This window comes from Clytia hemisphaerica, unplaced genomic scaffold, assembly GCF_902728285.1.
Source record: "Clytia hemisphaerica strain Z4C2 unplaced genomic scaffold, Clytia hemisphaerica genome assembly, whole genome shotgun sequence".
Taxonomy (NCBI): Eukaryota; Metazoa; Cnidaria; class Hydrozoa; order Leptothecata; family Clytiidae; genus Clytia; species Clytia hemisphaerica.
The window spans coordinates 2,019,696-2,046,626 of NW_027103962.1; the positions used below are offsets into that span (position 1 = coordinate 2,019,696).

Below are 26,931 nucleotides of genomic sequence, written 5' to 3' on the forward strand. Positions count from 1 at the left end.
TCTAATTTCGACACCCTTTTTATCAGCTTAAATTGATAGAAAAGGTTGAAACTGTTTTTCTTTGCTTAGTGACCAGAGAGGAATAATCCTTTTTTCAATCAGTTATTCAAACTTTCATATTATTCCTGTCTCCAAAGAAGGGTGTCGGAATTAGACGAGGGATGTCGATATTAGACCAACTACGGTACCTTCTTATAATATATGATGACTAGACGGTAAACAAGAAAAAGTTTACTGCTCGGATATCCAGACTAGCATATATTATTTAAAATTTGTTAGTGGAAAGGTTTTCTCAAAAAGTAGTGAAGTGAAATTGCAGGTTCTCCTAGAGTAGTGTCCTTACAGAATCGAGAAATCTCTGAATTAGATAAGGGTCCCATTTAGAGATCATAGTAAATTTATGTATTTGCTCTCAATCTGACGGTAGAGTGACTGAAGCGATTTAACCCGCACTTCTGACCTGCAAATCGAGGACGGTAAAAGGGCTGATTTACCGTCGTCCTCAGCTGGTCATGTCAAATTAGAACCTTACCGTCTCCGTCACAGAAAAACACACACACATAAACTCGATAATCTTGTTTAAAGGGAGATCGTTCTCCTTAAATCAATACTTCGAAACAATCAAAACGAAATGATGAACTTTTCTGATATAGTTTTGATTATAAGAACTTTCTGAAATAGGAAGGGATTTTTGTGGCATTAGAAATTCTTTTATATCTCGATCATCACATTTAAAACAACTTGAAATTTGGCACCCTGAGCATCAGAGGTTGAGTTTTCAAAGAACATATCAACCTTGGAGGACCAAGTAAAGAACTTTTATCGCGCATGTGTCCATCTAATCACCATTGAGTTTCACGGCCGAAGGGCTAGAGGCGAATCTTTAACCCTTCTCAGGCAAGAGAAATTGAAGCTACTTATTCCCCTTCTAAAACGCGCATAAAACGCGCCGTAATCATGACGACAGATTGTATCTAGCGACTCCTTTGTTTTAGAGGACTACATCTTTTTTAATCTAGCGATTGACTTTAATTTCAATCCGGTGTTTCCAATCAGCTACGCGCGGGCGTTCTGGATGGGAAATATGTGGTTTCATTTCCCATCAAGGAGTGTCTTCTCTAGCCCTTCGGGCTTGAAACTCAATGCTAATAACTGTAGAAAGAATCAAAGATGAAGAGCAAATATCACCATATTATTGTCTAGCAGACTGTATCAACAAGGATTTATTATCAATATACATGTTCACTGTTGACGAATTCCCCTGAAACCTCCAAATATACTTGAAATGAGTTTCTTTCAAAAGAAATCTTCTACACGATTCCAAAATGTATAAAATGTAAAAATTACTAAACTATTAATTATGGTATGTTACTTGGAATCGAAATAATAGACAAATCTTTATGTTATGATTCTCTATCAACGACGTGAAAAAATATCAACTTTGAACTCATTCCAAGATTTTGGATTGTCGTCATGGTTACACGTTTTTTTTTTTATAAGAATGGTTTAAATCCATTTCATCATGGATATTCTTAACTTTTTTGGGAAAATCATCCTAAAATATTCTTACAGCATTCTTAGGTTAGGATCCTAATTCAGATTAGATTTAATATTTAATACATATGTCTCAAGCATAAAATGGCATTTTTGTGAAAGGGACGAGCCTTACTTGGGGATAATTGACAATTTATAATTGAAAATGCTCTAAAAATGGCATTTTTAGCTTGAGAAGCAAAATTCCATGATGGTGATATTCTTAGCATTATTCTTAATTTTTTGGCCATTTTCATCATGGACATTCTTATAAAGTGTATTCTTATAAAAACAAAGCGTGTACCTTTCTCTGCTATGATTTCGACCTGTGCTTTTCAAGGTAGAAATTTGGCACAAATACAGTCTGATACTGTAGTCTTTTGTTTCCCTAGTATAAAAATTTCTCAATGCCAATTATTTTTGAAATTTGTATTCAAAAATGGTGTTTCTATTTTGGCGAGATTGTATGTTGTCTCAAAGTATAGTTTTAAGGAGACATTCTCCCTTTAAGACTATGAAGAAAATGTTTGCACCGTGAATTATCGAAATATTAGATAACAGTCTAGACTTGAAAGGGACGAAAGTTGACTGTGTATTCAGATAACAATTTAAAATTATTGGATAAAAAATCACGATGGAGAATGCTTATTAATCTCTTCAGTATACCTATGTAGCTCTACTTAGCGTTTACGAGTATCTAATTTTTTTCCATTAGATTTACTTTAAAGAAAGGGAAATATAAGAAGAAGAAAAAACAAAAATGTCGTTGGATACGAAAGTCTCGATAAAACATCGGATTCATGGCATAATCGGGCTCGTCCTCTCTATCTTATGCTTCTTCTTCGCTAATTGTCTTGTCAAACTGGTTTATATCAAAAACCCCGATATTCCGATATCGGGTTACCAAATCGTATTCATAAGATCAATCGTACAACTTGTGTTGGTAGCGATTCAGATGTTTAGAGAACCGATACATCCATTAGGAGGGTTTAAATGGAACAAACAGAAACTACTTTTACTTATTGTGACGGGTGTATCAAACATTACGAACCAGATATTCATATGTGAAAGTACCCGACACATAAGCCCTGGAGCTTTCCAGATAATCTTATCAACGGCACCAATATTTGGACTTGTATTTGAATTGGTGGTCCTCAAAGAACGTTTTTATTTGATGAGATTCCAATTCGGCATGATAACAGTTGTCGGTGTCATAATCGCACTTTACCCTGAATTCAAAACGCAAGAGTCGGTAGTCGGCATCATATACGGCTTCATCGCGACCATCATGTATGCTGTATTTTGTGTCGGTGTGCGAACCAGCCATTTGTTACGTATTGAAAATTCAGTTATTTTGAATATTTTTTATCCAAGCTGGATAGGAGCTGTTTCGACGCCGCTTTTAATCTTGATAGATCCATCCGCTGTCACTATTCTAGACGGGTTATCTCTCACTTATTGGCTCGTTTTAATAATAGCTGGGCTACTTTATTATTTGAATTTTGCTGGATTTATATTCGGTATGAAGTATAACAGTCCGTTTGTTTCTATGGTGATTATAGACTGTTTCCCAGTCATCCTAGCATACATTTATATGGTTGTTGTTGATAAGTATGACAGTCACGCATCTTCATTGGTTGTTGGTATGCTATTAATTTTCTTTGGTTGTTTTGCTATGACTTTATCAAGTGTTTTTGAAATCAAAACTTGGAAAGAATTACACAATAATGTATTTCGTAAGAATAGTTTATAACTCTAGTGCTTATTGTATAAAGAATAAAATAAGCAATGTTGGGCTGTTCCATTAAAAAACCATACAGGTTTATTTCGATTTCGATTTTTGAAATTTCAGGGTCGGTCGGGCCCGTAAAACAACTAATCAAATTGGTCTCGCGCTAACAATTTATGTTTAGGGCTGAACTCGCAACCATCATAATTACTGGTTCTTTCCGTGATCTGGACCGTCACTTGGAGCGGTTAGCGATGGAAGAGGTGACCTCTCTACGTGGTTAACTCGCGTGAAGCTAGAATCGCAGCCTTCAGGTTAGTTGGCGAGCGCGCTTCCACTCAACAACATCCTCTGCTAATAGGTGACCCTCTTTAAATAGCACTATTAGCTTAGTGCCGCATACAAAATTGCCATATTGTCTTAGCATATGTTGCTTACTAACACCCCTGTATCAGTGGCCCGGTCAGATTCGCCCGGTCGATAACCCGGTGTAAAAATCGAGTGAAGAACAATGGAAATCTCAACCCGGGCAAAAAACGAGAACTTTATTAAAAACCTCGACGAAATCTGATTTTTCTAAAGTGCTAAATAGCAGGGAAAAATCCTGAATTTTGACTTTGCCCGGTATTAAAAAATTACCGATTTTCTTGACCCAGCAACTGAAATCTCTACCCCGGTGGATATTTCTCATTTCAAAGTCACCCCGGTGAACTTTTAAGACCCAATGGGTTACTGAGACAGGGGTGTTTACTACAAATTACCATAATATACAACATCTGTAATTAAGCCTTCAGTGTTTAATGTTCTTATGTCTAAAATAACATGATCATCATTATGTAATTTAATGCATTTTTGTCATTTTTCAAAACCACAGTGTATTTTGCACAAACATAAACTAAGAATGATAAGTTTCTATCTTCTGCCAAACCACATTCATTTTTCTTATCAAACAACTTTCGTAAGCAAATTCCTTCACTTATGCAACTTTACGAATTTACACGCTTTTTTTATAAGAATACACTTTGTAAGGATGTTCACGATGAAAATGGCCAAAAAATTAAGAATAATGCTAAGAATATCACCATCATGGAATTTTGCTACTCAAGCTAAGGTAAAGCTTTTTCAATTATAAATTGCCAATTACCCCCAAGTAAGACTCACTCCTTTCACAAAAACGTCATTTTATGCCTGCGTCTCAAGCACTAAAAGCAGCAGCGGCCTGGCTTAATTTTCTTGGTGGTGCAAACTTTGAAATTGGCGCCCCTGGTATTGTTGTCCTTATTTGCGCCCTCCATCATTAAGTGAAAATAGTAAACTGTAAGAGCAGTGACTGGTTGAAAGTAACGCCCCTAATCTTTGAAATGGAAATTTTATACCTGGTAAGTCGATTTAGTCTATATTTTTGCTTTCTAAAAGTCTTATCAGAAAAATTACCAGATAATCTTTAAACTTTTGAAAATAGAGATATTTTGTTTTAAATATTGTGTATTCACCAAATTGGTGAACACAAGTTGTGTATTGCGAGCGAAGCGAGCGAAAAAAATTGCAAGATTTTAAAATTTATTCCACCAAAATTGGTTTTGGAGCGCAATGGCTCATGATCTTCGATACCAAGGAGGTGGTCGATACCGATAGTTGACCAAAAATACCGAAATACCGACATAAAAAAGGGTCTTTTACCGATACCGAGATGGTCTTAAAATACCGATTACCGATCAAATTTTTCCTCTAATACCGATTTACCGATCTAAAAAAAGGCCAATACCGATGTACCGATATCCCGTACGCCCCCCCCTTTTCGCTCAATTGGCCATTAAGCCAAGAGAGGTCTACCCCTCTCTTGGAGAACAAAAGGTTTAATGACCAATTTTCGACCTTAAATCTGGAATGCTGATATAAAGCGATCAAAATCTGATGTTAAGCACGAATCCTCATTGTATATTTGTTACAACCCTTAGAAATTTATGAAAAGGACCGTTGGTGTGAACCACGTATCTATCTAGCGTAGTGAAAAACCACCCAGTATGAACAAACTATCAACTGTTTGCGATCTCCTCTATGGTCCTCTATCAAAAACAAAGCCTCACTCAAATATTCAAAATGGGATTCCTTTTTCCTCTCTTATGTAATCTATCTAAAAGATGAAATAGCAATTAATAGTCCAGGGAAAGTGTGCTAAAAATGATACAATTGTGCATTTTTGACTAGAAAGCATGAAATTTGGTACAGTGGTACCTTAGGGGGTAAGAAACATTTAAAGCCTCTGACCCACTTCCGAAACACCTGTTTGTGTATTTTACAGACCAGAATGCCTCCTTGGCAAGAAAAAGAATTTTTGTTCAGAAAACATGTCATATGATATATCGTTGGAAAGGTTTTCTCACACTGATTCTAACAAACATCACAACATATATCTGAAAATGGACTGGGTCCGAGTTATGGGCTACGGAAGTAATTTACAGACCAGTCTGTATGCCCGAAAAAAAAAATTATTTTTGTTCCAAAACATGTCATATCATAATACCGTTGGAAAGGTTTTTTCATACTAATTCTAAAAATCATCATGATATGCATCTCAAAATGGACTGGGTCCGTGAAATAAGCCATAGGAGTAATTCACAGACCAGAACGGCTCCCGACCATACAAAAAATATACACCCTACATGGCTGTCTTCTCACTGATAAAAGTACTGTTTTAAAATAAGATCATTAATGGTTTTGGCTTGAAGTTTGCTTGAGAAACGAACGCGATCGTTCAAAGTTACATAATAAGAGACAAAGGAGAAGATTGTGCACTCCTTTGTTCCCATATTTCAAGCAACTTTCAAGCAACACCACTTAATGAACATCCGAACTATTAACTCAAATGACCATGGGCTATTACACGCTTTTTTTTATAAGAATGGTGTAAATCCATTTCATCATGGATATTCTTAACTTTTTTGGGAAAATCATCCTAAAATATTCTTACAGCATTCTTATTACTTGGGGGTTATTCGCAATTTATAATTTAGAATGCTCTAAAAATGACATTCTTTGCTTGAATAGCAAAATTCCATGATGGTGATATTCTTAGCATATTCTTAATTTTTTGGCCATTTTCATCATGGAGCCTGTAACATTAATCAATTAACGGCCTTTATTTCAATTATCTACAAATGGCATAAAAATGTTTTATCCATTGGGTGTTTGTTCTTAATTGTTAAAAAGTATGGGAAATGTAAAGAAGTTGAAATCACAGTGTTGGTGATTCATTCGTGGTGAGAAAAATTTTTTCGAATTCATATCAGTATATCATACCAGATGAGATGGAGTTTCCATAAGATACTTTGTAGCCTGGATACCCAGGCTGTAAACTATTTCACAGTCTAGTTTTTGATATCTTATGTTCTGGTTTACAGCATGGTCTCCCTAGAACGATTTGCATTCTCCATATGAGAATGCAGTCCGCTTGCTTGCACTCAAGTACAAGCTACCTTCTGATAATGGAATGATATACTAGATGACTAGATGGTAAACAAGAAAAAGTTTACTGCTTGGATATTCAGGCTAGTATATATTGTGTAGAACTTGTTAGTGGAAAGATTTTCTCAAAAAGTAATGAAGTGAAATTGCAGGTTCTCCTAGAGTAGTGTCCTTACAGAATCGAGAATTCTCTGAATTAGATAAGGGTCCCGTTTAGAGATAATAGCGAATTTACGTATTTTGAGGACGGTAGAGTGACTAAGCGATTCGGAATAACCCGCAAATCGTAACCTGATAACAGATGTTCATAATTTTCTTACGTGCACGGTAAACCTCTAAAGGCGCTTGAAAATTATACATCTGAGGAAAATAGTCCTCCCGCGGAAAATTCTACAACAAGAATCTTGTTGTGCGCCGGAAAAATAAAAACTGATACGACGCCCTATTCATAAACACAATCGCGCAACTTTGTTGTCATTCCCAGTGCTTTTAGACGCGGTCCTTACGATTTCGAGATTGCATATTCGTCAGATTGTTTGTTTTCACACATCCCTTTAGAGATTCAGCGTGGTGTGCAGAAAACATTCACAATCTGATCTCAGGTTAGCAAATCGAGGATGGTAAAAGTAAAGGGCTGATTTACCGTCTCCGTCACAGAAAAACACATAAACATACATTTTTGAAGATTTTAATTGAGGTACAGTATGGCCTATCCAAAACAGAGACGGTCCCCAAAACGTAGGTCGTCATTAAAATGAGGATTCTGACCTGTAGAATTATCAGATTTATCAGAATTAGACGATTTTGTTTATTTCGAAAAGAATGATGGTTATACTTAAAAATGAGCATGTTTTTGATGGTTCGAGACGGATTCAAAATAAGATATTTGCGTCTGAAGGAAATATTACAACACCAAAATTAGATAAAAATTGCATATAACTCACTCTAGCTCCTTGGATATTGAAAATAAGTTATGAAAATGGGATATAGGAAACTTTCTACACCTAATGCCTTTCAGAAAATGCTATACATCTGTGACTTTAGAAGATAAGTAAAAGATATAGCATCTTAAAGGTCAACCAGTATTTTGGGGCCATAGAATCATAGCATTGATACCGTTCCTACCAGTTGACTTAATTATAGTTTATAACAAAAAATTAACAATATGTATAAAAATTTTCGCTGAATCAGCAAAAATGGCAAATTATGTCATTTTTTTGCAAAATATAGGAGAAAAATACCTTTAAAGATTAATATTTTCAGTTTCTGTTAAGCTGCTTTTGTAAAATTTTCACAGCATATCCCATACATGAATGGAACTATTTTCAAAAGACATTGATTTTCAGAAACTTCATTAAGACGTCGTTAAACCAAAATCGTCATTTCGGAAATTTTTAAATTTTCAGTTTGTACTTTGCATCATCGAAAATCTTGAAATATTTTGTAAAAATCATAAATTTTACATCCTTTCATAAAATGTAAAAATTACTAAACTATTAATTATGGTGTTACAATGGAATCGAAATAATAGACAAATCTTTATGATACGATTCTCTATCACTGACGTGAAAAAATATCAACTTTATACTTATTCCAAGATTTTGGATTGTCGTCATGGTTACCTTTCTCTGCGTTGATTGCGCCCTGAGTAGAATCTACAATCTCCCTCGAAATATATTGAGATTTTAGTGTGTTTTAACGTTTTTCAGAATTTAAAGTTCGGGCGAGAATTGCTATTTTAGCACTTCCACTTTCTTTCATTGAATGTATCGATTTTAGAGGGGTTTGGTGGCTTCTAGGCTATATTCCAAGCCTCATTCGAGCAAATTTGAGCTTTTTAATCCTGAGATCCTAAGCTCCCAAGTCTTAAGTCTCATGTTAAAACTCAGAGTTAAAACTCTACTTTCCAACTGTAGTTTAAGGCGCCTAAAAATCAATTGTGCTGTTCAAAATTACACCGGGAACTCCCCTTTGTCTCAAATATTTCTTGAAGGATTGTAGATTGGTCGGCACAGGTCGATATATGATTTCGACCTGTGCTTTTCAAGGTAGAAATTTGGCACAAATACAGTCTGATAGTCTTTTGTTTCCCTAGTATAAAAATTTCTCAATGCCAATTATTTTTGAAATTTGTATTCAAAAATGGTGTTTCTATTTTGGCGAGATTGTATGTTGTCTCAAAATATAGTTTTAAGGAGACATTCTCCCTTTAAGACTATGAAGAAAATGTTTGCACCATGAATTATCGAAATATTAGATAACAGTCTAGACTTGAAAGGGACGAAAGTTGACTGTGTATTCAGATAACAATTTAAAATTATTGGATAAAAATTCACGATGGAGAATTCTTATTAATCTCTTCAGTATACCTATGTAGCTCTACTTAGCGTTTACGAGTATCTAAGTTTTTTCCATTAGATTTACTTTAAAGAAAGGGAAATATAAGAAGAAGAAAAAACAAAAATGTCGTTGGATACGAAAGTCTCGATAAAACATCGGATTCATGGCATAATCGGGCTCGTTCTCTCTATATTATGCTTCTTCTTCGCAAATTGTCTTGTCAAACTGGTTTATATCAAAAACCCCGATATTCCGATATCGGGTTACCAAATCGTATTCATAAGATCAATCGTACAACTTGTGTTGGTAGCGATTCAGATGTTTAGAGAACCGATACATCCATTAGGAGGGTTTAAATGGAACAAACAGAAACTACTTTTACTTATTGTGACGGGTGTATCAAGCATTACGAGCAAGATATTCATATGTGAAAGTACCCGACACATAAGCCCTGGAGCTTTTCAGATAATCCTATCAACGGCACCAATATTTGGACTTGTATTTGAATTGGTGTTCCTCAAAGAACGTTTTTATTTGATGAGATTCCAATTCGGCATGATAACAGTTGTCGGTGTCATAATCGCACTTTACCCTGAATTCAAAACGCAAGAGTCGGTAGTCGGCATCATATACGGCTTCATCGCGACCATCATGTATGCTGTATTTTGTGTCGGTGTGCGAACCAGCCATTTGTTACGTATTGAAAATTCAGTTATTTTGAATATTTTTTATCCAAGCTGGATAGGAGGTGTTTCGACGCCGCTTTTAATCTTGATAGATCCATCCGCTGTCACTATTCTAGACGGGTTACCTCTCACTTATTGGCTCGTTTTAATAATAGCTGGGCTACTTTATTATTTGAATTTTGCTGGATTTATATTCGGTATGAAATATAACAGTCCGTTTGTTTCTATGGTGATTATAGACTGTTTCCCAGTCTTCCTGGCATACATTTATATGGTTGTTGTTGATAAGTATGACGGTCACGCATCTTCATTGGTTGTTGGTATGCTATTAATTGTCTTTGGTTGTTTTGCTATGACTTTATCAAGTGTTTTAGAAATCAAAACTTGGAAAGAATTACACAATAATGTATTTCGTAAGAATAGTTTATAACTCTAGTGCTTATTGTATAAAGAATAAAATAAGCAATGTTGGGCTGTTCCATTAAAAAAACATACAGGGGGTGGATGAACCTTTTCAAGCCAAAACAAAATTATTGAAAATGTGTGGATACCCCCTTCGAAAATGGGAAAATTTGCACAAATACCCTTGGAAATATCCTTTTGATGCCCATTTCAATACATGAAAAAAGTACCTTTGATTGTTTTCATTTATTAGGCGAGGCCAATTTAATTTGTTGTTTTATGGGTCAAGCACCCAAAAAAGAGGGTCGGTCGGTCGGTCGGTGAAAAAATAAAAGTAAAAGTAGAATTTCACCTATAAAATCTTCTAAAAAGACAGCAAAAACTACTACATCTTGACAATGCGAATAAATATATAAAAAGACACAAAAAGCTCGAATTCATAGATAAAATGAATAATTTAACATAAAATTCTCGAAACCTTGGAAAAACTACCAAAATTTTGAAAATTTGGTATAGCAATAAAAATAAAAATATGCTACCAAAATTAATTTTATTTCGATTTCGATTTCAGGGTCGGTCGGGCCCGTAAAACAACTAATCAAATTGGTCTCGCGCTAACAATTTATGTTTAGGGCTGAACTCGCAACCATCATTATGACTGGTTCTTTCCGTGATCCGGACCATCACTTGGAGCGATTAGCGATGGAAAAAGTGACCTTTCTACGTAGTTAACTAGCGTGAAGCTCGAATCGCAGCCTTCAGGTTAGTTGGCAAGCGTGCTTCCACTCAACAACGTCCTCTGCTAATAGGTGACCCTCTTTAAATAGCACTATTAGCTTAGTGCCGCCTACAAAATTGCCATATTGTCTTAGCATATGTTGCTAACCACAAATTACCATAATTTAGCCTTCAATGTTTAATGTTCTTATGTCTAAAATAACATGATCATCATTATGTAATTTAATGCATTTTTGTCATTTTTCAAAACCACAGTGTGTTTTTACGCACGGATCGAGCGTTAGCGAGCGGAGTGCGACTCTTTTGGCAAACGCATGCGCGTAAGCAAAATTTTACAAAATTTCAATGATATGCGGGCCTTAAAAATGGAAATTCAGTTTTTTTTCACCTTTTTTTTCGTCTAGCCGCTATTCCACCATGTTTAGCCTCTGGAATGTTTCAACTTTGAAAATTCGTGAAAATTAGCGTTTTTACGAGAAGTCGTTGCAGTGTCAATCTTTCGCAAATTTAAAAACACACTTTCCCTTGGAAAAAATTGACGTTTTTTTGGGACCCTTTGAGCATAAGGTACCTGTTGACCGAAAAAATAAAACTAAATTCGCGAATAGACCGTTGACAACATTAGGGGTAAAGGGACTCACTGACGTCACGGGTTTGGGAAAAACTTCAAAATGCGATATCTCGAGTTTAAAGAAGAGTGGAGAGGTCGTTGACCCCTCATTCTATCGGGAATTTTATGGGGAATGAGATGGGAGGGCTTATAAAGCTTGAGTAGGACTTTCAAATTTGGCTGAATTTTAGCCATTTTCAGCTGATGACGTCATCAAAATAGAAAACATGCGATATCTCGAGTTTGAAGAAGAGTTGAGAGGTCGTTGACCCCTCATTAGATCGAGAACTTTATGGGGAATGAGATGGGAAGGTTTATAAGGCTTGAGTACGATTTTCAAATTTGGCTGAATCTTTAGCCATTTTCAGTTGATGACGTCATCAAAACAAAAAATGTGATAACTCGAGATTGGAAAGGAGTTTGGAAATGGCTAACCCCTCTTTGGATCGGGAAATTTATCGAGAATGCAACGAGAGAGGGGTGTTATGAGGCCTTAGGACGACTTTAAATAAAAATTGGTTAACATTTGGCTTGGGTAAGCAGCGTGAGAAAATCAAAACAAAACAGCCGAAAAGAACTGAACTCTCGGAATAAATAATGGAAAAACATAAAAAAACTATTTTTTGATGAGCTCTTACTCCATTCTTTCCAAAAAGTCAGTGAAATTAAAACTGATGAAATATATAGAAATCGTGATTTTTGCTTCATTTAGCTTTCGAGTTATTTTTCCTTTTTTAACTCTGGAAATTGTGCTTCCTTTAACTTAGCCTGGATATCCAGGCTGTAAACTATTTCACAGTCTAGTTTTTGATATTTTATGTTCTGGTTTACAGCCTGGTCTCCCTAGAGCGATTTGCATCACAGATCTGTAAAGCCCGAAGGGCTAGATTTGCGGCTTATATCGAAAAGTGAAGCCTAGGTTTGGAAGGATTTCCTACCAAAGTCACGTGACTAAAATATGCAATTTCACCGGTTTAAGAGATGTGAAATAGCGTTTTCCCCCTACTTTTTTTGATCTCGCGCTCCGAAAACAATTAAAATGCTAGATCCTATCCATCGGCACGAAATTTAAAAAGTCAAATTTTTTTCAGAAATCGAAGAAAATATTCTCTTTAAGAGAATGCAGTCCGCTTGCTTGCGCTCACTTCGCTAAAACCGTAAGGGCCAATCTACACGACGTTGAGCAATTCTAAAGCAAAAACAGAGGCTAGTTCATTTTCCAAGAAAACATGGTTGGTCATGTTGATACATGCAAACTTGTTCATGGACTCTGGTGTAATCTTTGGATGTTTTAAATGTCTTTAGATCTTGTAAGGCTGCTTTTTATTAATTTCTGTTTTGCTGCCTTGGGTTGGCTAGGAAAGTTTTGGAAACATGGGTTTGCACTTTCATTCTCTAGGGAGACCAAGCTCTATAATTTTAGAACTTTGTATGTTGAGGTAAATTTTGTTTTTTCTAAATTTTTGAGCTTGTATATCCAGGCTACCTTTAACTTTCTGTAAGTAGATTTACGTTACACTGATTGGCCTCATAAAAAGGCTCGCCTCGTAAAATATTTTTCCTATTGCACTCAAAGTTTTAGGGCCAAAGCAAAATGACGTCATCGTCACAAGATTTGCAGTTTGAGTTTTGATCCGTTTTAAGGGCTCTGACCATAGTGAATTTTTCATAATTGCCGTGTTTAAAATGTGTTTTCTGACTGATATAACCAACAAAACTATAGCATGTTATACATTTTCTGTTAGAAAAACTATTCCTGAATCTGAAAATTCAAAAATTGCATTGAAAAAAATTTGATGAAGAAGAAAATGAAGACTTTTGCGATGAAGAGTATTTCAACTTTGAAGAGCTTAGTTTCGGCGAAGAAAAAACATTTTGAAAAATTTTTCGCATTACATGGTGTATCTTTTACCGAACAATAAAAATTTTTGCGGAAAATTTTTGTAAATGCTTCTTTGTCTCGAAATCTTCAAAATAGTGGTTTTTCATTAATTTTTCATCTGGATTTTGCTTAAAAAAACGGTCATAACTTTTGACACATCTTTTTAGAAAAATTTTCCGCAAAATTTAAAATAGTTCAATTCTTTGCGGACAGTGTAAAGAAATTTTGAAACAAAAAAGTTAATTACCCATTAAAACTAAGCACTTTTTGTAAAATAGGGTGATGCAACATATTATTAACATCTTTTTAAAGTTCATAACGTCATTTTTGCAATTAAATTCTTAATTACTCTTAAGGGATTCGATTAAAAAGCAATTTATAAAGGCAATTCTTTGTTAAAAGTGTTAAAGGAACCTGAAATATAACTTTTATGTTCAAATACCAAAATCAACTTTTGGACTATGGTCAGAGCCCTTAAGTTTTAATTTTTAGATTTATGGAATTTTAGATTTTCGTTCGGAATTTTTTTGTGATTTGGGATTTTCGGGAAAAAAGTACGATATTCTTTTGAGCAGCGGATTGATAGCCTCCACCTCTTCTTATATAACTAGTGGGCTCTATAGAATCCCTTTCGCTTTGCGAACATGAGACTCGTTCTCCGTGCGTAACCCCTTTTACGATTAATGCACAAACATAAACTAGGAATGATAAGTTTCTATCTTCTGCCAAACCACGTTCATTTTTCTTATCAAACAACTTTCGTAAGCAAATTCCTTCACTTATGCAACTTTACGAATTTACACGCTTTTTTAATAAAAATACACTTTGTAAGGATGTTCACGATGAAAATGGCCAAAAAATTAAGAATAATGCTAAGAATATCACCGTCATGGAATTTTGCTACTCAAGCTAAGAATGCCATTTTTAGAGCTTTTTCGATTATGAATTGTCAATTACCCCAAGTAAGACTCCTTTCACAAAAATGCCATTTTATGCTTACGTCTCAAGCACTAAATGTTGAATCTAATCTGAATTAGGATCCTAACCTAAGAATGCTGTAAGATTATTTTAGGATGATTTTCCCAAAAAAGTTAAGAATATCCATGATGAAATGGATTTACACCATTCTTATAAAGAAAGCGTGTATACTTTACGAACTTTTTCCATTGTTTATCAATATCTTTAAAATTTTTTTATGTTTTTATTAAATTCTTTATTGAATAGTTTTCGAAGATAATGTGGTTGATTCCCTTGTTCTTATACCGCTAAGCTTACTTTCGTGACACCCTTATATGACATCACCGCTACAAGAAAATAAACAGTAAACAAGAAATCGGGGATATGCGTAAGTCATTTTTCTAGCGGAAACACCCGAAAAAATCCGGGATTTGACCTCTCTCTGTTACTAAAAATAGAAAAAACCGGCTTTTTTGGAGTGCTTCCGTTAAAAAATATGACGTCATCTTGACTTACGCATATCAAGAATTGGCTCCTTCGCCACTTTTCTTTGTTATACACTAATTATTTCTCAAGAGGCACAAAGCTAATTTATTATATCTCATACACTTGAAAAACTAAAGTCTGTCCAGATATAATTGGCAGTGGAAACAAGAATGTCTGTAACTTTTGATAATCAAATATAATTGCGAAATTTTTTTTGCTTGTCTTTTAGAGAATCAAAAGCGCTATATTTGAATGTATTTTTGGTTGAAAAATTCGCGATTTTTAGCGGTTAAATTTGCGATTGCAAAAATTGAGCTTTTTTTCTACTTATGCCACAACGTTCATTTTTACACCTGTGGTAGTTCAACCTTAGCTTAAGAAGGTTGTCAAATTTCAAGGCAAACAGAAAAGTCCTTTGGAAGATATTGGACCCGAAATACCCCTTGCTAGCACTATTCTGTGAAACATCGAATCTCCAAATCTTTGCTAATTTTGATTTATTCATCAATAATGGCTATTGTCTCATTTTTCTGACAAAAAGATCTTTTACCCAGATAATTTATCCCAAAATTATAAAACATACTAAAAAGTGAGGTGAAAGTTAAGTAACCCATATTTGTGATTTCAAAACCCAAAATTGTGTAAAATAACAATATCAAAAGAAAAACAGCAGCTCACCTCACCAAACCCTTCTTTAAAATTATCAAATCAAAAAAATGAAAAATGGGGCGTGGTCTCCAATACCTCAATATAATGTAGTTCACCTAAAAGATTTTCGAGGAGCAAAAACTCCGATTCTAGTATGAGTACAATGAAAAAACATGCAAACTTGCCTGGATTTTCCCTCTACCCTTTACATTTTGAATTCGAATTTCCTGTCCTGTCCTATCCTTTCTACGGACGGATTATCCTTCTTTGTGTTTGTGATTTATTATTACTCCTTAACCCCTTCTAATTGTAGGCATTGAAACGAGTGAGGGTTGGTTTATTTGATTATTTTCAGTGGGGACAAAAATTAGAGTATAATTTTCCACTATTTTGGCCAATTTTTCCAGTGGGAAGGGTTCCCAGTGGGTCTGAGAGAAGGAAGTCAAGTAGATGATTTATATTAATAAATTTTAGATAATTCAATTTTTTTCTATATATCATCAATCAATCGTCTTTATTTACAAAAATAATGTCAGAAAAATATAACAAATAAGGCCATGTTCACACACGGCTTTAAATGAAGCTGCCCTATTCATGATATGCACCATCGCAATGTCTTCCACGGGCCCAAGAGCTGATTGGTTGAAAGTGACGTATTGAGTGATTTTACGTCACTTACAACCAATCAGCTGTTGGGTCGGTGATGTAATGTCAGAAGACATTGCAATTGTGTATATCATAAATTGGTTGGAATTGATGTTATTACAAACATACAATCACAAGTAGAATAGCTTATATGTTTACAGTTTCCTCTCCCTAATTCAAACTTCAAAGGTATTAGCCTTTTCTTCGAACCCGGGGGGGGGGATGCACTCGATTACTAAACGACGGTATGTGCCGCCAAAAATTGGCTTTCAAAATCGCACCCTTACAGTGCAGCTCTTGAGCATTGAAAAGGTACCCTTACAGTGCATTTTACCGAACGTGTGCCCCCCCCCTGGGTCTTCGAATTACATGAAATTTCAAAATATAGAGAGCGTTTTACACTAATTGCGAGCTGAAGGGATCAATATTTTAGTTTGAATTACTGAGATTGAAATTAGGGAAGTTCGAATTAGTGAGAGTTGACCGTGCTTTTTTTATAATAAAATAGCAACGCGTGAACATGGTCTTCATCTAATTTCTATGTACAACAGAAAGTCAAAAATAATTTTACCTCTCTAAAAGAGGAGTCAGATTAGTCTAAAATTCAAACTCACAAAACTCTAAAAACACACGAATATCAGCTAATATTAACCATTAACCTAATCTTAATAATGAACAGCGTACCCAAAAATAAAAATTATTCTTCAGTCTGAAATACAGTATTCATCGATGGGAATTGTCTTTTTGCCAAATGAGTATGTTGTCAGGCGGTACGTATCTCTCTTTCTGTGACCATTTTCATACGAAAGCGTGCAGAATATTACTCATTTTGCGGCACCAACACATTTCTTAGCAGTAGTCATTGTAATTTATTTATTGTTACAGTTAATGCTTTCTAATTCGACGTTCTATTATTCGATAGACTCCCTTATTCGATGAAATTTGAAGTCCCGTCAACAAGAAACTCATAAATGACGCTCCCTTATTCGATAAGCTCCCTTATTCGATAAGCTCCCTTATTCGATGAAAATCCAATTTCCCTTGAAGGTCGAATTAAAGAGCGTCAACTGGTCAACTAAATGACTTTACAAACTTAACGGTGCACATTTTGTAACCAGTTGTCATCAGCTCTTAACAGAATTTGTCATTGTAATTTAGTAGAGATGATAAGTGTATTAAGCATCAAAAGATTACTCTTCAAAGTATACACAAACTGCAGTTATCATTGGCAAAACTCGACTTTTGTCCTTTTAATTTCCATGAGTTCATCCAGTACTGTGTTTGCATGTTCTCTTGATTGACCCACATCCAGTTTCTGCTTAAACACTTTGTGAAATGCCTGAAAAAAAGAACAATTGGTAAAGTTAGTGACCAGTAAGCTGATATTATATTCATGAGCGTGATGCCCGAGGGGGGCAGCTGGGCAAAAGGACCGACGGGTATGTGCGGGTCCTAAGTGTACCTTTTCCAATATGTTTAAAATGCACTGTAAGGGTCGGAAAAACTAGAGATGCACTGTAAGGGTAGAAATTTCAGAAAATTCTTGAAAAAATGCACTCTAAGGGTATGATTTTCACTGATTTTTGCTGCACTGTAAGGGTGCAATTTTAAAAGCCAATTTTGGCCCGCACATACCGTCAGTCCGCAAACCCAGTGCCCCCCCCCCCCGGGGCGTGATGGCTTGCTCATTTAAGTTAACAATTCTGCGTCTCTTCAATAGAAAAACCTTATTTTGCAAAAATATAATAAGGGGAAAATTCACCGCTAGGGACACGGGAAAGCACTTCGAAATCACGGCGAAATTGGTTTTTAGGGTATGTTTTTATGGCTTTTATGGTCATTTCAGTGCAGTTTAGGGGTCAATGGCAAAACTATAACGGGTGACCCACGAAAAAGTTCAGACGTTTCCCGACGTCTTGAGGCCGAACAAATGTCCCAAACCTCTTATAGTACGGTTGTCGTGCCTGGTGTGTCTTCCCAGATGACTTTTCGACTGCTAGTGTTGATTTGACATGACAGATTTTTTGATAACCTACCTTTGATATTTTTCTGGTACTTTCAATAATCCTTTCTTCATCTGAATCAACCAAACCTGATCGATCGAACAGTGCTTCAAATGCATTAAAAAGATTGTCAAGGAATCTGAAAACACCATATCCACCGAGCTCTTGAATTCTTAAATCCATAGCCTGTAACCATGCATAAACTCCATTCTCTTTTTGCCATTCGAATTCGTTGGAACAGCGTTTGGACCAAATATTCACACCTGAAACAATCGAAATAGTGTCAAAGAAAAACATTAAAACTTTTGAAACTTTGGACTAACTATTCGTGCAATGTGTTTATGAGAATACCAATATCACGTAAATATCGTGATCCAAGCCACGATAAACTTCCAATACCAATATCACAAGTTCACTTAAGGCCGGTCTCCACTTGTGCGCGCTTCGATCGAACTTTTTCGAGTAAAGCTTCCACGCTATTGGCCAAAAGAAAAATGAAGCAACTTCATTGGCGCGATCTGACGTAACAGTTGAAAAAAGTTGAAATGTGTTCAACTTTTTTTTCCAGCGCGCGCTACATTTTTATGACGTAATCTTTTTTCCAAACAAAAAGGATTGAAGCCAAAAAGTGCGATCGCAGCGCGCGCAAGTGGAGACCAACCCATTGAGTTTAAATCCCCGAAAGATCTAGAATAAAAACTCTTCGATGGGTAGACTAGCAAACTAGTCTGTTAATTAATCATGTCAGAGGGCGGGAACATAAAGGCGGCGGGCGTTTGCTAGAATAGGAGCTGCGTAGGAGAACTAGCAAAAGTTGGTGAGAGGCTGCTGATTAGCTTTTAGCCCTTGCCGCCGAGAAAATTTCTTCCTACGCTTACCTAACTCCTACGTTCACTTTTCCCGCGTGATACCGTTCCAGCCCGACACCGTTCCAGCCCGACTAGCGTGCCAGTCTATTGGATGGGAAATGAAGCTGGGAAAACGTCAGATTGCAAGTAAAATTGAAGTTGAAACTTTGAAACTTTGTTTGGTTTAACCTTACCTTGTCGAACAACACCAAGAGTCTTAGCTGCTTCAAGAGCTACCGAACTGCTAATGTTGACCCGTTTTGCTGAAAAGGAAAAAAATATATATGTTGATGAATTCCATTTAAAAATCAAACCAAAGTTTTCTATGTTACATATTCTCTTATTGTGGGCTTTTTTTTGGCATTTTCACAAAATCTCGTGTCGGTGCGTCGTGACTGTTGGATAATATTGTTTGTTTAGTAAGCTTTGCTTTCCACCCTGCCTATTGTAATTGTGAATCAAAGTGGGCAGAAAGTTGATAGTCTAAAGCCAATTCATTGCCCTCTTTTGATGTCAATACTATGCCTTCTTTCAATCTTTTCAAAGCTAAGATTTTAACTGTCAACTGCCTGCCCACTTTTTGCCTACTCTAACAATTAGAATAGACATGGCAGAAAGTCAGCCGTCTAAACTTGCGCTAAAACCAAGGAGGAATTGTTATGATACTAACCCAGCTGGCACGCAACGTTCTTTCAACGTCAATTTAACGTTCATAAAGTCCATTTAACGTAAAATGAACGCTGAAACAACGTTGTGTGTCAGCTGCGAAGGTTGTTAAAGTGAATTAAACTTACGATTCATCTTCATCGAATTGAATTGAAAGCTTATCACTCACCTATCAACCCTGACCATCGCAAGGGAGTTTAATTAGAGTTTGACGTCAAATATCTAAGGTCTTTGCATTCACGCACTCACATGTACAGATATTTGACGACATTAAACCTTAGGCTGTTGGCATCCACTACCCAGCCGGCACAAAACATTAAAACAACGTCCATCTAACGTTCATAATGTTCAAATAACGTTAGATGAACGTTGAAACAACATCGTGTGTCAGCTGGGTAACGGATTCGTGCTTCTTGTATACTACCTTCGGTTTTGTAGAACTCTCCGATTCAGACTAAAACTTTGGAAAACTAAACCCGACCCTTTTGCGGTAGACAGGGTTGATAGTACTCTGTACCAGAGTGCATCTCATGTTTATTATGCTTCGTAGTACAGTAGTACCTCTACGGCAATGAATTTTGAAATAAGCCGTAGATACTGGGTTTGTGTACAGACAGGGTTGATAGGTGATAGGTGTTTTATTGTGGATGATTATTTAAACAAGAAAGACTTACTTGCTGTTACTAAGTCTTCTTCAGTTTTGAAGAGTTCCAGATAAACATTTTTATCTTCTTCAAGGAATTTTAATTGTGATTCTTTCAACGACTTGTCCAAGATGACAATGGTCTCTGCCATGTCTTTACAAATCGCCAAAAGTTGATGGAATACGTGACATTTACCTCCAGAATTATCTACAATGTGAAAAGTTAACACTGTTTTAATACATTCTTCTGTTGACCTCTTGCCTAGAAGGTCAAAAATGAAATTAAGAGCCATTCATTTTAATTGTGCACTAATTCTTTTTTTGCTTCTATTCTAGCATATCATTATACCGTTGAAAAGATCATTTAGAGCACTATCATCTTTGAGAAAGATAATTTCAAAAATTGATTTTAGAACTGCAGGTCCCTGGTTCATTAATTCACGAAAGTATTACTGAAAGCTTTTTCTTTGGCTTGATTCTTCTGTATCAGCCTTCTTAGCAATTCTTTTTTTATACCCAGGACACGACACTCTTGTTCCGATCCCCAGCTATCCCAGACTTCCCTACCAATGATTATTAGACCACGTTCACAGGCTACGGTTCCGTTTCGCTCCGAAACGAAATGACGCCTTTCTATTGGTTAAATTCAATTTTTACGTCACTTCTAACCAATAGAATGGCTTTATTTCGTTTCGGAGCGAAATAGAACTATTACCTGCGAAAATGGTCTGATATAATTTATATCTTATACATTGACTTTAATATAGACCCTGGAGATAATATTCTAATCGGAGTTTTTTTGAAAGTGGTACCCGCATCGAGAACGCTAGATCTACTTTTGCACGTACACAAGTGATGTACGCCGTCTATCGTTAGGCAAAGTTTTAACACTAAAATGGCTTCTTTGCAGGTGCCACGCTCATAAAAACTGATATACCTTAAATAAAGGAAGAAATTTTGGTGGGAAGAAAATTTGGCGGATTTGGCGGATTTGGTCAAAATGTCTCTTGAGATATTAAATGATTTTTTATGAATAGGTAGTAGTTTTAATAAAATCTGCTGGGAGTTAATCACCATGGCGCAATAATTTCAAAACGAGGCAAGCGATATTCGTAACGTAATTAATGAGAAGGTCTATCTTATACAGGGTGTCCCTAATAAAAGTATCGAGTTTGAACATGCGATTGAGTAAAAAAGTTTGTGTGTGTTATCGCTAAAATATAAGAACGTTCTCCATCACATATTGTTACGTAATGACAAAGAAAAAAGAGGGAGAGCTTAAAATACAATTTTGTGAATACACACTTAAAACTTTCTACTCAATCGCATGTTCAAACTCGATACTTTAATTAGGGACACCCTGTACAACACAGTTAAATTACGCATACGTGTAACGTGCATTTTCAGTGACAGGCTGTTTCACGCCTCCACAGAGACGATCATCGATGTACAGGGTGTCCCTAATAAAAGTATCGAGTTTGAACATGCGATTGAGTAAAAAAGTTTGTGTGTGTTATCGCTAAAATATAAGAACGTTCTCCATCACATATTGTTACGTAATGACAAAGAAAAAAGAGGGAGAGCTTAAAATACAATTTTGTGAATACACACTTAAAACTTTTCTACTCAATCGCATGTTCAAACTCGATACTTTTATTAGGGACACCTTGTATATCTCTTCAAGAAACCTTTTATAACAAACCTGGTATCAGCCATCTCTTATTGATCATAGTGTTCAGCGTCTTATGGTATCCTTTGGGCTTCGTTATTTCGGACCTCACTTGTAACGTATTGTGGTCTGTATGTATATCCCAAAATGGATTGGTCAGTAAAATATTCTTGTTATCTTCTAAACTACTTGTGCGGGATGCGATCTCATCTATAATACTACGACGTTCACGAATTTTTCCTTTATTCGATGATTTTGTAGCTGAGTTTGAATTAAATTTGAACGAGCTTAGATTTACATTTTGTAAGTTTTTACTCGTGAAAATGCCTTTACGGTTCATTTTGTTTTGAGTTTGGTAGCTTTTAATTCCCACAGGACTACCGTTTTTGAAATTGTCTTTTGGTTTATTTAACAGTCTGTTATTATTAGTTAAAAATGTTTTTCTGTTCTGTTGACTTTCCAAGGTTTTTATGTTGCCGGCATTGGTGATCTGTGAGTTATTATTTTTGTTTGAAGTTTGTTGAAAAGGTACTGGATGAATATAAGGGTAAGAGTTGCTTGGATCGTATGGATATTTCGGTTGTTTGTCACTGTTTGAGTTCTTTTGATTCTGACTTTGTTCATTCTCAGTATTTGCATTTTCCGGGCTGAAATCTTCTTTGATTTGTGGTTGCATACGGTTATTTTGCTTTTTGCCTTTGTTTGCAATTTTGTTAGCGGTGGCTGTTAGAAGTTTAGATGTATTTGTTTTCTGATTAGCTTTAAAATTAGGTTTGTTGTCTTTGTTTGTGATTTTCTTATCGGTTAGTATCTCAACTTCTTCCTCGGCTTCTTTTTCTTCTCCTGAGCTCACATCTTCATTTTCATCTTCTTTTTCCTCCTCTTCAGATTCTCCAGTTTTCTTTGTTGTGTCAAATTTTTTTGTTTTCTTGTCAGTCTTTTCCACACTTTTGGTAGGGCTCAACGATCCTTTTTCCATCACGGGTTTTTCACCAGAGCTGTCTTCATCATCTTCAGCACCTTGAAATAAAGGTGTTGAAAGTTTTCATTTTACAAACACATGTATTCACTTCCCGTAACACAGCCTAGGTGATTACCAAGGTTAAATTAAACCTAATGTCTGCATTCGTGTCTCAATTGTGAGTGCGTCATTCTATGATGACATGCTATTCAAATTCAATTAACCCCGGTAAATTTGAACCCAAAATGATGCAGTTGTTGTAAGAAATGCGGGAAATTTTGACGATTGAATTACAAAAATAGGCTGACATCGCAATCAAAAACCCTTTCTACATCTAATAGCGATTTTTAAAACAGTATCTTTTGGCTCTTTGCTCGCGATGATATCCCTGGTACCTTCAGCTTCATCTTCTTTGATTTCATCCCCTGAAGCATTAATGTAAATTTCTTTTTCACCAGATACTTCATATCCACTTCCTATGGAAATTAATAAATGCAGTGATGACATGAGAAACAGAGCAAATACATTTTCGTAAATAATATCCAGGGTTCTTTGCTTTGCTGGCAGACTTACTATAGGCAAACTTCTAAAATAGACCAAAGTTTTCTTGAATCAAAATATTTGATAATCGCTTTCAGATGTCCTTGGAGCAATGAGTAAAAATCTAGCCTAGTAATATCGGACTTTTTCGTCTCTCAAGAAATTTGACGTTCTCCTGGTCATTTATTGCCGGTCCATCAAACAGTATTCGACAAACACTGACTTACATAATTGCAATCAATTTATGAGCTATGAGCTTCCTATTACCAAACAATTTACCTGAATAGATAGGTGCTTTTTCGTCATCATCTTCATCAATATTTTCGTTTTCTTCGTCAGAATCCTCTGGTTGTATGGATAAAGCAACCGGCCTGTCTTTTCCTCCAGTTGATACGAGTTTTGTCTTAAGATAAAATTGGAGTATTTGAAGAGTTTGACAATATGATACAGTCAATTCACTCTAATCTGAACCTCTATTATTCGAATCTTTCACACTAAAGTATTTGTACATTCAGCTGGAAAGTGGTTTAAATTACTCTCTGTTTTTTCAACCTTTCTCTAATTGGAAGAATATTTTTGGTCCCTCGAAGATTGAATTAGAGTTAGCTAACTGTACTAGCTCTAAAATGATTGATATCTAGGTCGATGTTCAGCCTTTCCTTTTTTTAAGCATAAGTTTTGATCTAATGGACCAAATTTAATAAATAACCCATCACAAATTAAGTTTATCTTTCTTCTTTCCAATGGAAAAAGATTGGCTCGGTTAAATCTTCTATAACTCGTGAAAATTTATTACCTGTCCCAGCGGTTGAGCCTGATTTGGATGTTTGTTCAATGTTTCATACTCCATGTTATCAACTGGTGTTGCCATAATGGAAACATTTAGTGCTGGAGATGAAGTTTGTACTGGCCTTGTTTTCACTGGGGGCTCGTTTTTTGAGGTTAAGATTGATGTCATTGTCCCATTTGAAGGGAATATATTGTAAGGAGTTTGACCATCGTTGGAAGACATTGAACCCGGGGTCAATAAAGATGGCAGTGATGGTGGTCCATTGATTGGTTGCTTGTTGTAATTGGTTCCCAGGGCTGTCGCAGATGGTAGATTTTGAGTTATTGTCATTGGTTTTTTGACTTGTAAAGAAGGTGGAATTATATTTGGAGTGATCAAAGATGGTAGCATTGGGTTGTCTGTGATTGGCTTGTTCACTTGCTGTGATGAAGGAACAATACTTGGCACGATTTTCGAAATGTTACTGGGATGAACAGCTTCAGCTAAGTTTAATTTTGAGGACAGTTCTTGGACAGAATCTGCAGTAGTGTCAATCATCTTCGGAAAAATGTAATTGGCTAATGATTCAGTGAGTTCTGTGATGAGGTCTTCTTTCAAACAACTCCATATTTTAACATCTTTTGGTCCACGATTGAACATTTCAACTACAAGAAAATATAGAGTATTGTCCATGACAAATATAATAGCTTTTCGAAAAATTGAGAAAATAGAAGGTGCTAGTATTATAATTTTATTGGAGTTAAGCTCGAAGTTTATTACTACTGTTGTCATGTAGGCAAACATATTTTTGATCAAGAATATTAATAGTGAGTATGTGACCGTAGTTGGAGGCTCCAAAGGTAGGGAAAGGCGCCACTCTTTTTTACCTGGATTACTCCACTTACCACCCCTGATCCTTCACTTAAGAATATTGATATTCAACTCACCATTGATGATAAATTCCATACATCCAGTCGCTGCTTGAGTGATACTCGCATTATAACAAACGCTGTTCACTTTCGCCCATTCTATGGCGGGTCCAAATATCCTAATAGAATCATGGGCGTTTAATCCGGGCGCTGAATCTTCTTCTACTATTTGTTTGGCGTCAATGGCGGCTTCTAGGACCGCCTTGTGTTTTCCTTTCTCAATTTCGGCCGTTGTTAATAATTGTTCCATGTTGTCGAGTAAGATGCGTTGTTGAACGATGTGGGCCTAAAACGGTAGATGCTAGAGCTCTAGAAAATATTTTGGTTTTGGTTCTCAAAAATTAGATGCTGCGGCGACTGTCGTGCGAATGAAAAAGTTGAGAAATGTTTCCCTAAAAATAGGTTTTGGTTAGAATTCAGTCTAATATCTTTATGAATTTTTTTATGGATAGCTTCTCCCTGGAAATCTAAATTTTCAATTTATGGTGAACTTGATTGTAGTGTTATAGTTTTACCTCTTTTGCTGCTAATTCTTTTTCAGCCTGTGATTTGATGACGTGACAACCATCCTGTTTTGCGATACACAGAGGATCAATGTTTTTCCAACAACATGATTTCCACGAAGCACATGCTATACAATGTCCGAAAATATCCATGCGACAACAACGGTTCAATTTCGGACAACCGAAGCATTCTATGATTAAAAAGGTAAGATTTTATATTTAAGTAAAATCCATTGCTAGATTTCAAAAAATATGTTTCTTGAAATCAAAGAAAGTGTTAGATTCAATCTGTCATTCTAAAAGCGGTGAAAATCTTAAGGCTTTATATTTTCTTGCTTGAAAGGTTAAAAATTCTTCTCTAGTCTTATTCATGATATGCACCATTGCAATGTCTTCCACGGGCCCAACAGCTGATTGGTTGAAAGTGACGTATTGACTGATTTTACGTCACTTACAACCAATCAGCTGTCGGGTTCGTGGAAGACATTGCAATGGTGCATATCATGAATATACTTTGAACTTAATGGTTCCAACTTACTCAAGCTGCATTTTTCTTTGTTACACGTATCTTTTGCTATGATGTCATAACGTCCAAAGTCTACCAAAGCGTCTTCGTATATTGACTTAGCTTGATATTTATTATCACGCCGTTGAATCTCCTCCGCGTCCGCCAGTGTGTAAAATTTCCGCGCGTTCAAAAAGTTTTCTTCCGCCTTTTGCATGTTGACGACGCTCTGATTGGCTGATTTTGTAATGGTTTCTATTAGTAACAACTGAACTTCAAGTGTGACGTCAGGTAGACAACCGCTGACCTAAAAAAGTTAGAAGGAAATCGAAAGACAGGTTTTTATATGTAGGTAATAATGAAGTCAGAACTTTATTGCGCCCCAGTTTGAATTCAGCCAATCAAAAATGCTCGTCTTTCTTTCTGTATTTTTCTTTTCCAAAAAATGTAAGTCTTACTTGAAATTTATCTGGTGTATCTTTAGAGGAAGCTTTCAATTTAGTGTTTTTGTACTCCATTAATTTCCCTTCGACTTCAAAACTGATGCCTTCATCTGTCAGCTCAATATCCACATCTGATTCCAATCCTAGTAACTTCACGTAACCTTGGAGAAGAAATATAAGTTTTTTCCATACGAATACGAGACTTAAATTTGGTTAAAGCCTATAAGAATAAATTAACTGTCTCTAAAAATAAGAATTCTTTAGATTTAAAGTTTTTAAAAACTAAATAGACGCTTCTTGTGTAGTTCAGTTACGTTGTAAAATCATTTTT

The 26,931-nt window shown here is 35.8% G+C and overlaps 1 protein-coding gene and 1 long non-coding RNA gene across 2 annotated transcripts in view; one reads left to right on the forward strand and one right to left on the reverse strand.

Moving 5' to 3' along the window:
* The window catches only part of LOC136810298 (uncharacterized), a 63,052-nt gene extending 37,291 nt beyond the window's left edge, over nt 1–25,761 (forward strand). The window contains exon 6 of the long non-coding RNA XR_010847088.1: nt 25,691–25,761. This is a non-coding gene — a long non-coding RNA (uncharacterized lncRNA). The remainder of the gene's footprint in view (nt 1–25,690) is intronic.
* Nucleotides 15,941–26,931, reverse strand: part of LOC136810284 (uncharacterized) — a 34,858-nt gene continuing 23,867 nt past the window's right edge. The window contains exons 4-15 of the mRNA XM_067066852.1: nt 26,616–26,761; nt 26,191–26,464; nt 25,665–25,843; nt 25,168–25,435; nt 24,248–24,885; nt 23,731–23,854; nt 23,307–23,387; nt 21,984–22,970; nt 20,313–20,489; nt 19,167–19,235; nt 18,158–18,387; nt 15,941–17,460 (exon numbers count right to left, since the gene is read on the reverse strand). Of these exons, the coding sequence (XP_066922953.1) occupies nt 17,344–17,460; nt 18,158–18,387; nt 19,167–19,235; nt 20,313–20,489; nt 21,984–22,970; nt 23,307–23,387; nt 23,731–23,854; nt 24,248–24,885; nt 25,168–25,435; nt 25,665–25,843; nt 26,191–26,464; nt 26,616–26,761 (3,290 nt within the window). The 3' untranslated portion in view covers nt 15,941–17,343. The remainder of the gene's footprint in view (nt 17,461–18,157; nt 18,388–19,166; nt 19,236–20,312; nt 20,490–21,983; nt 22,971–23,306; nt 23,388–23,730; nt 23,855–24,247; nt 24,886–25,167; nt 25,436–25,664; nt 25,844–26,190; nt 26,465–26,615; nt 26,762–26,931) is intronic.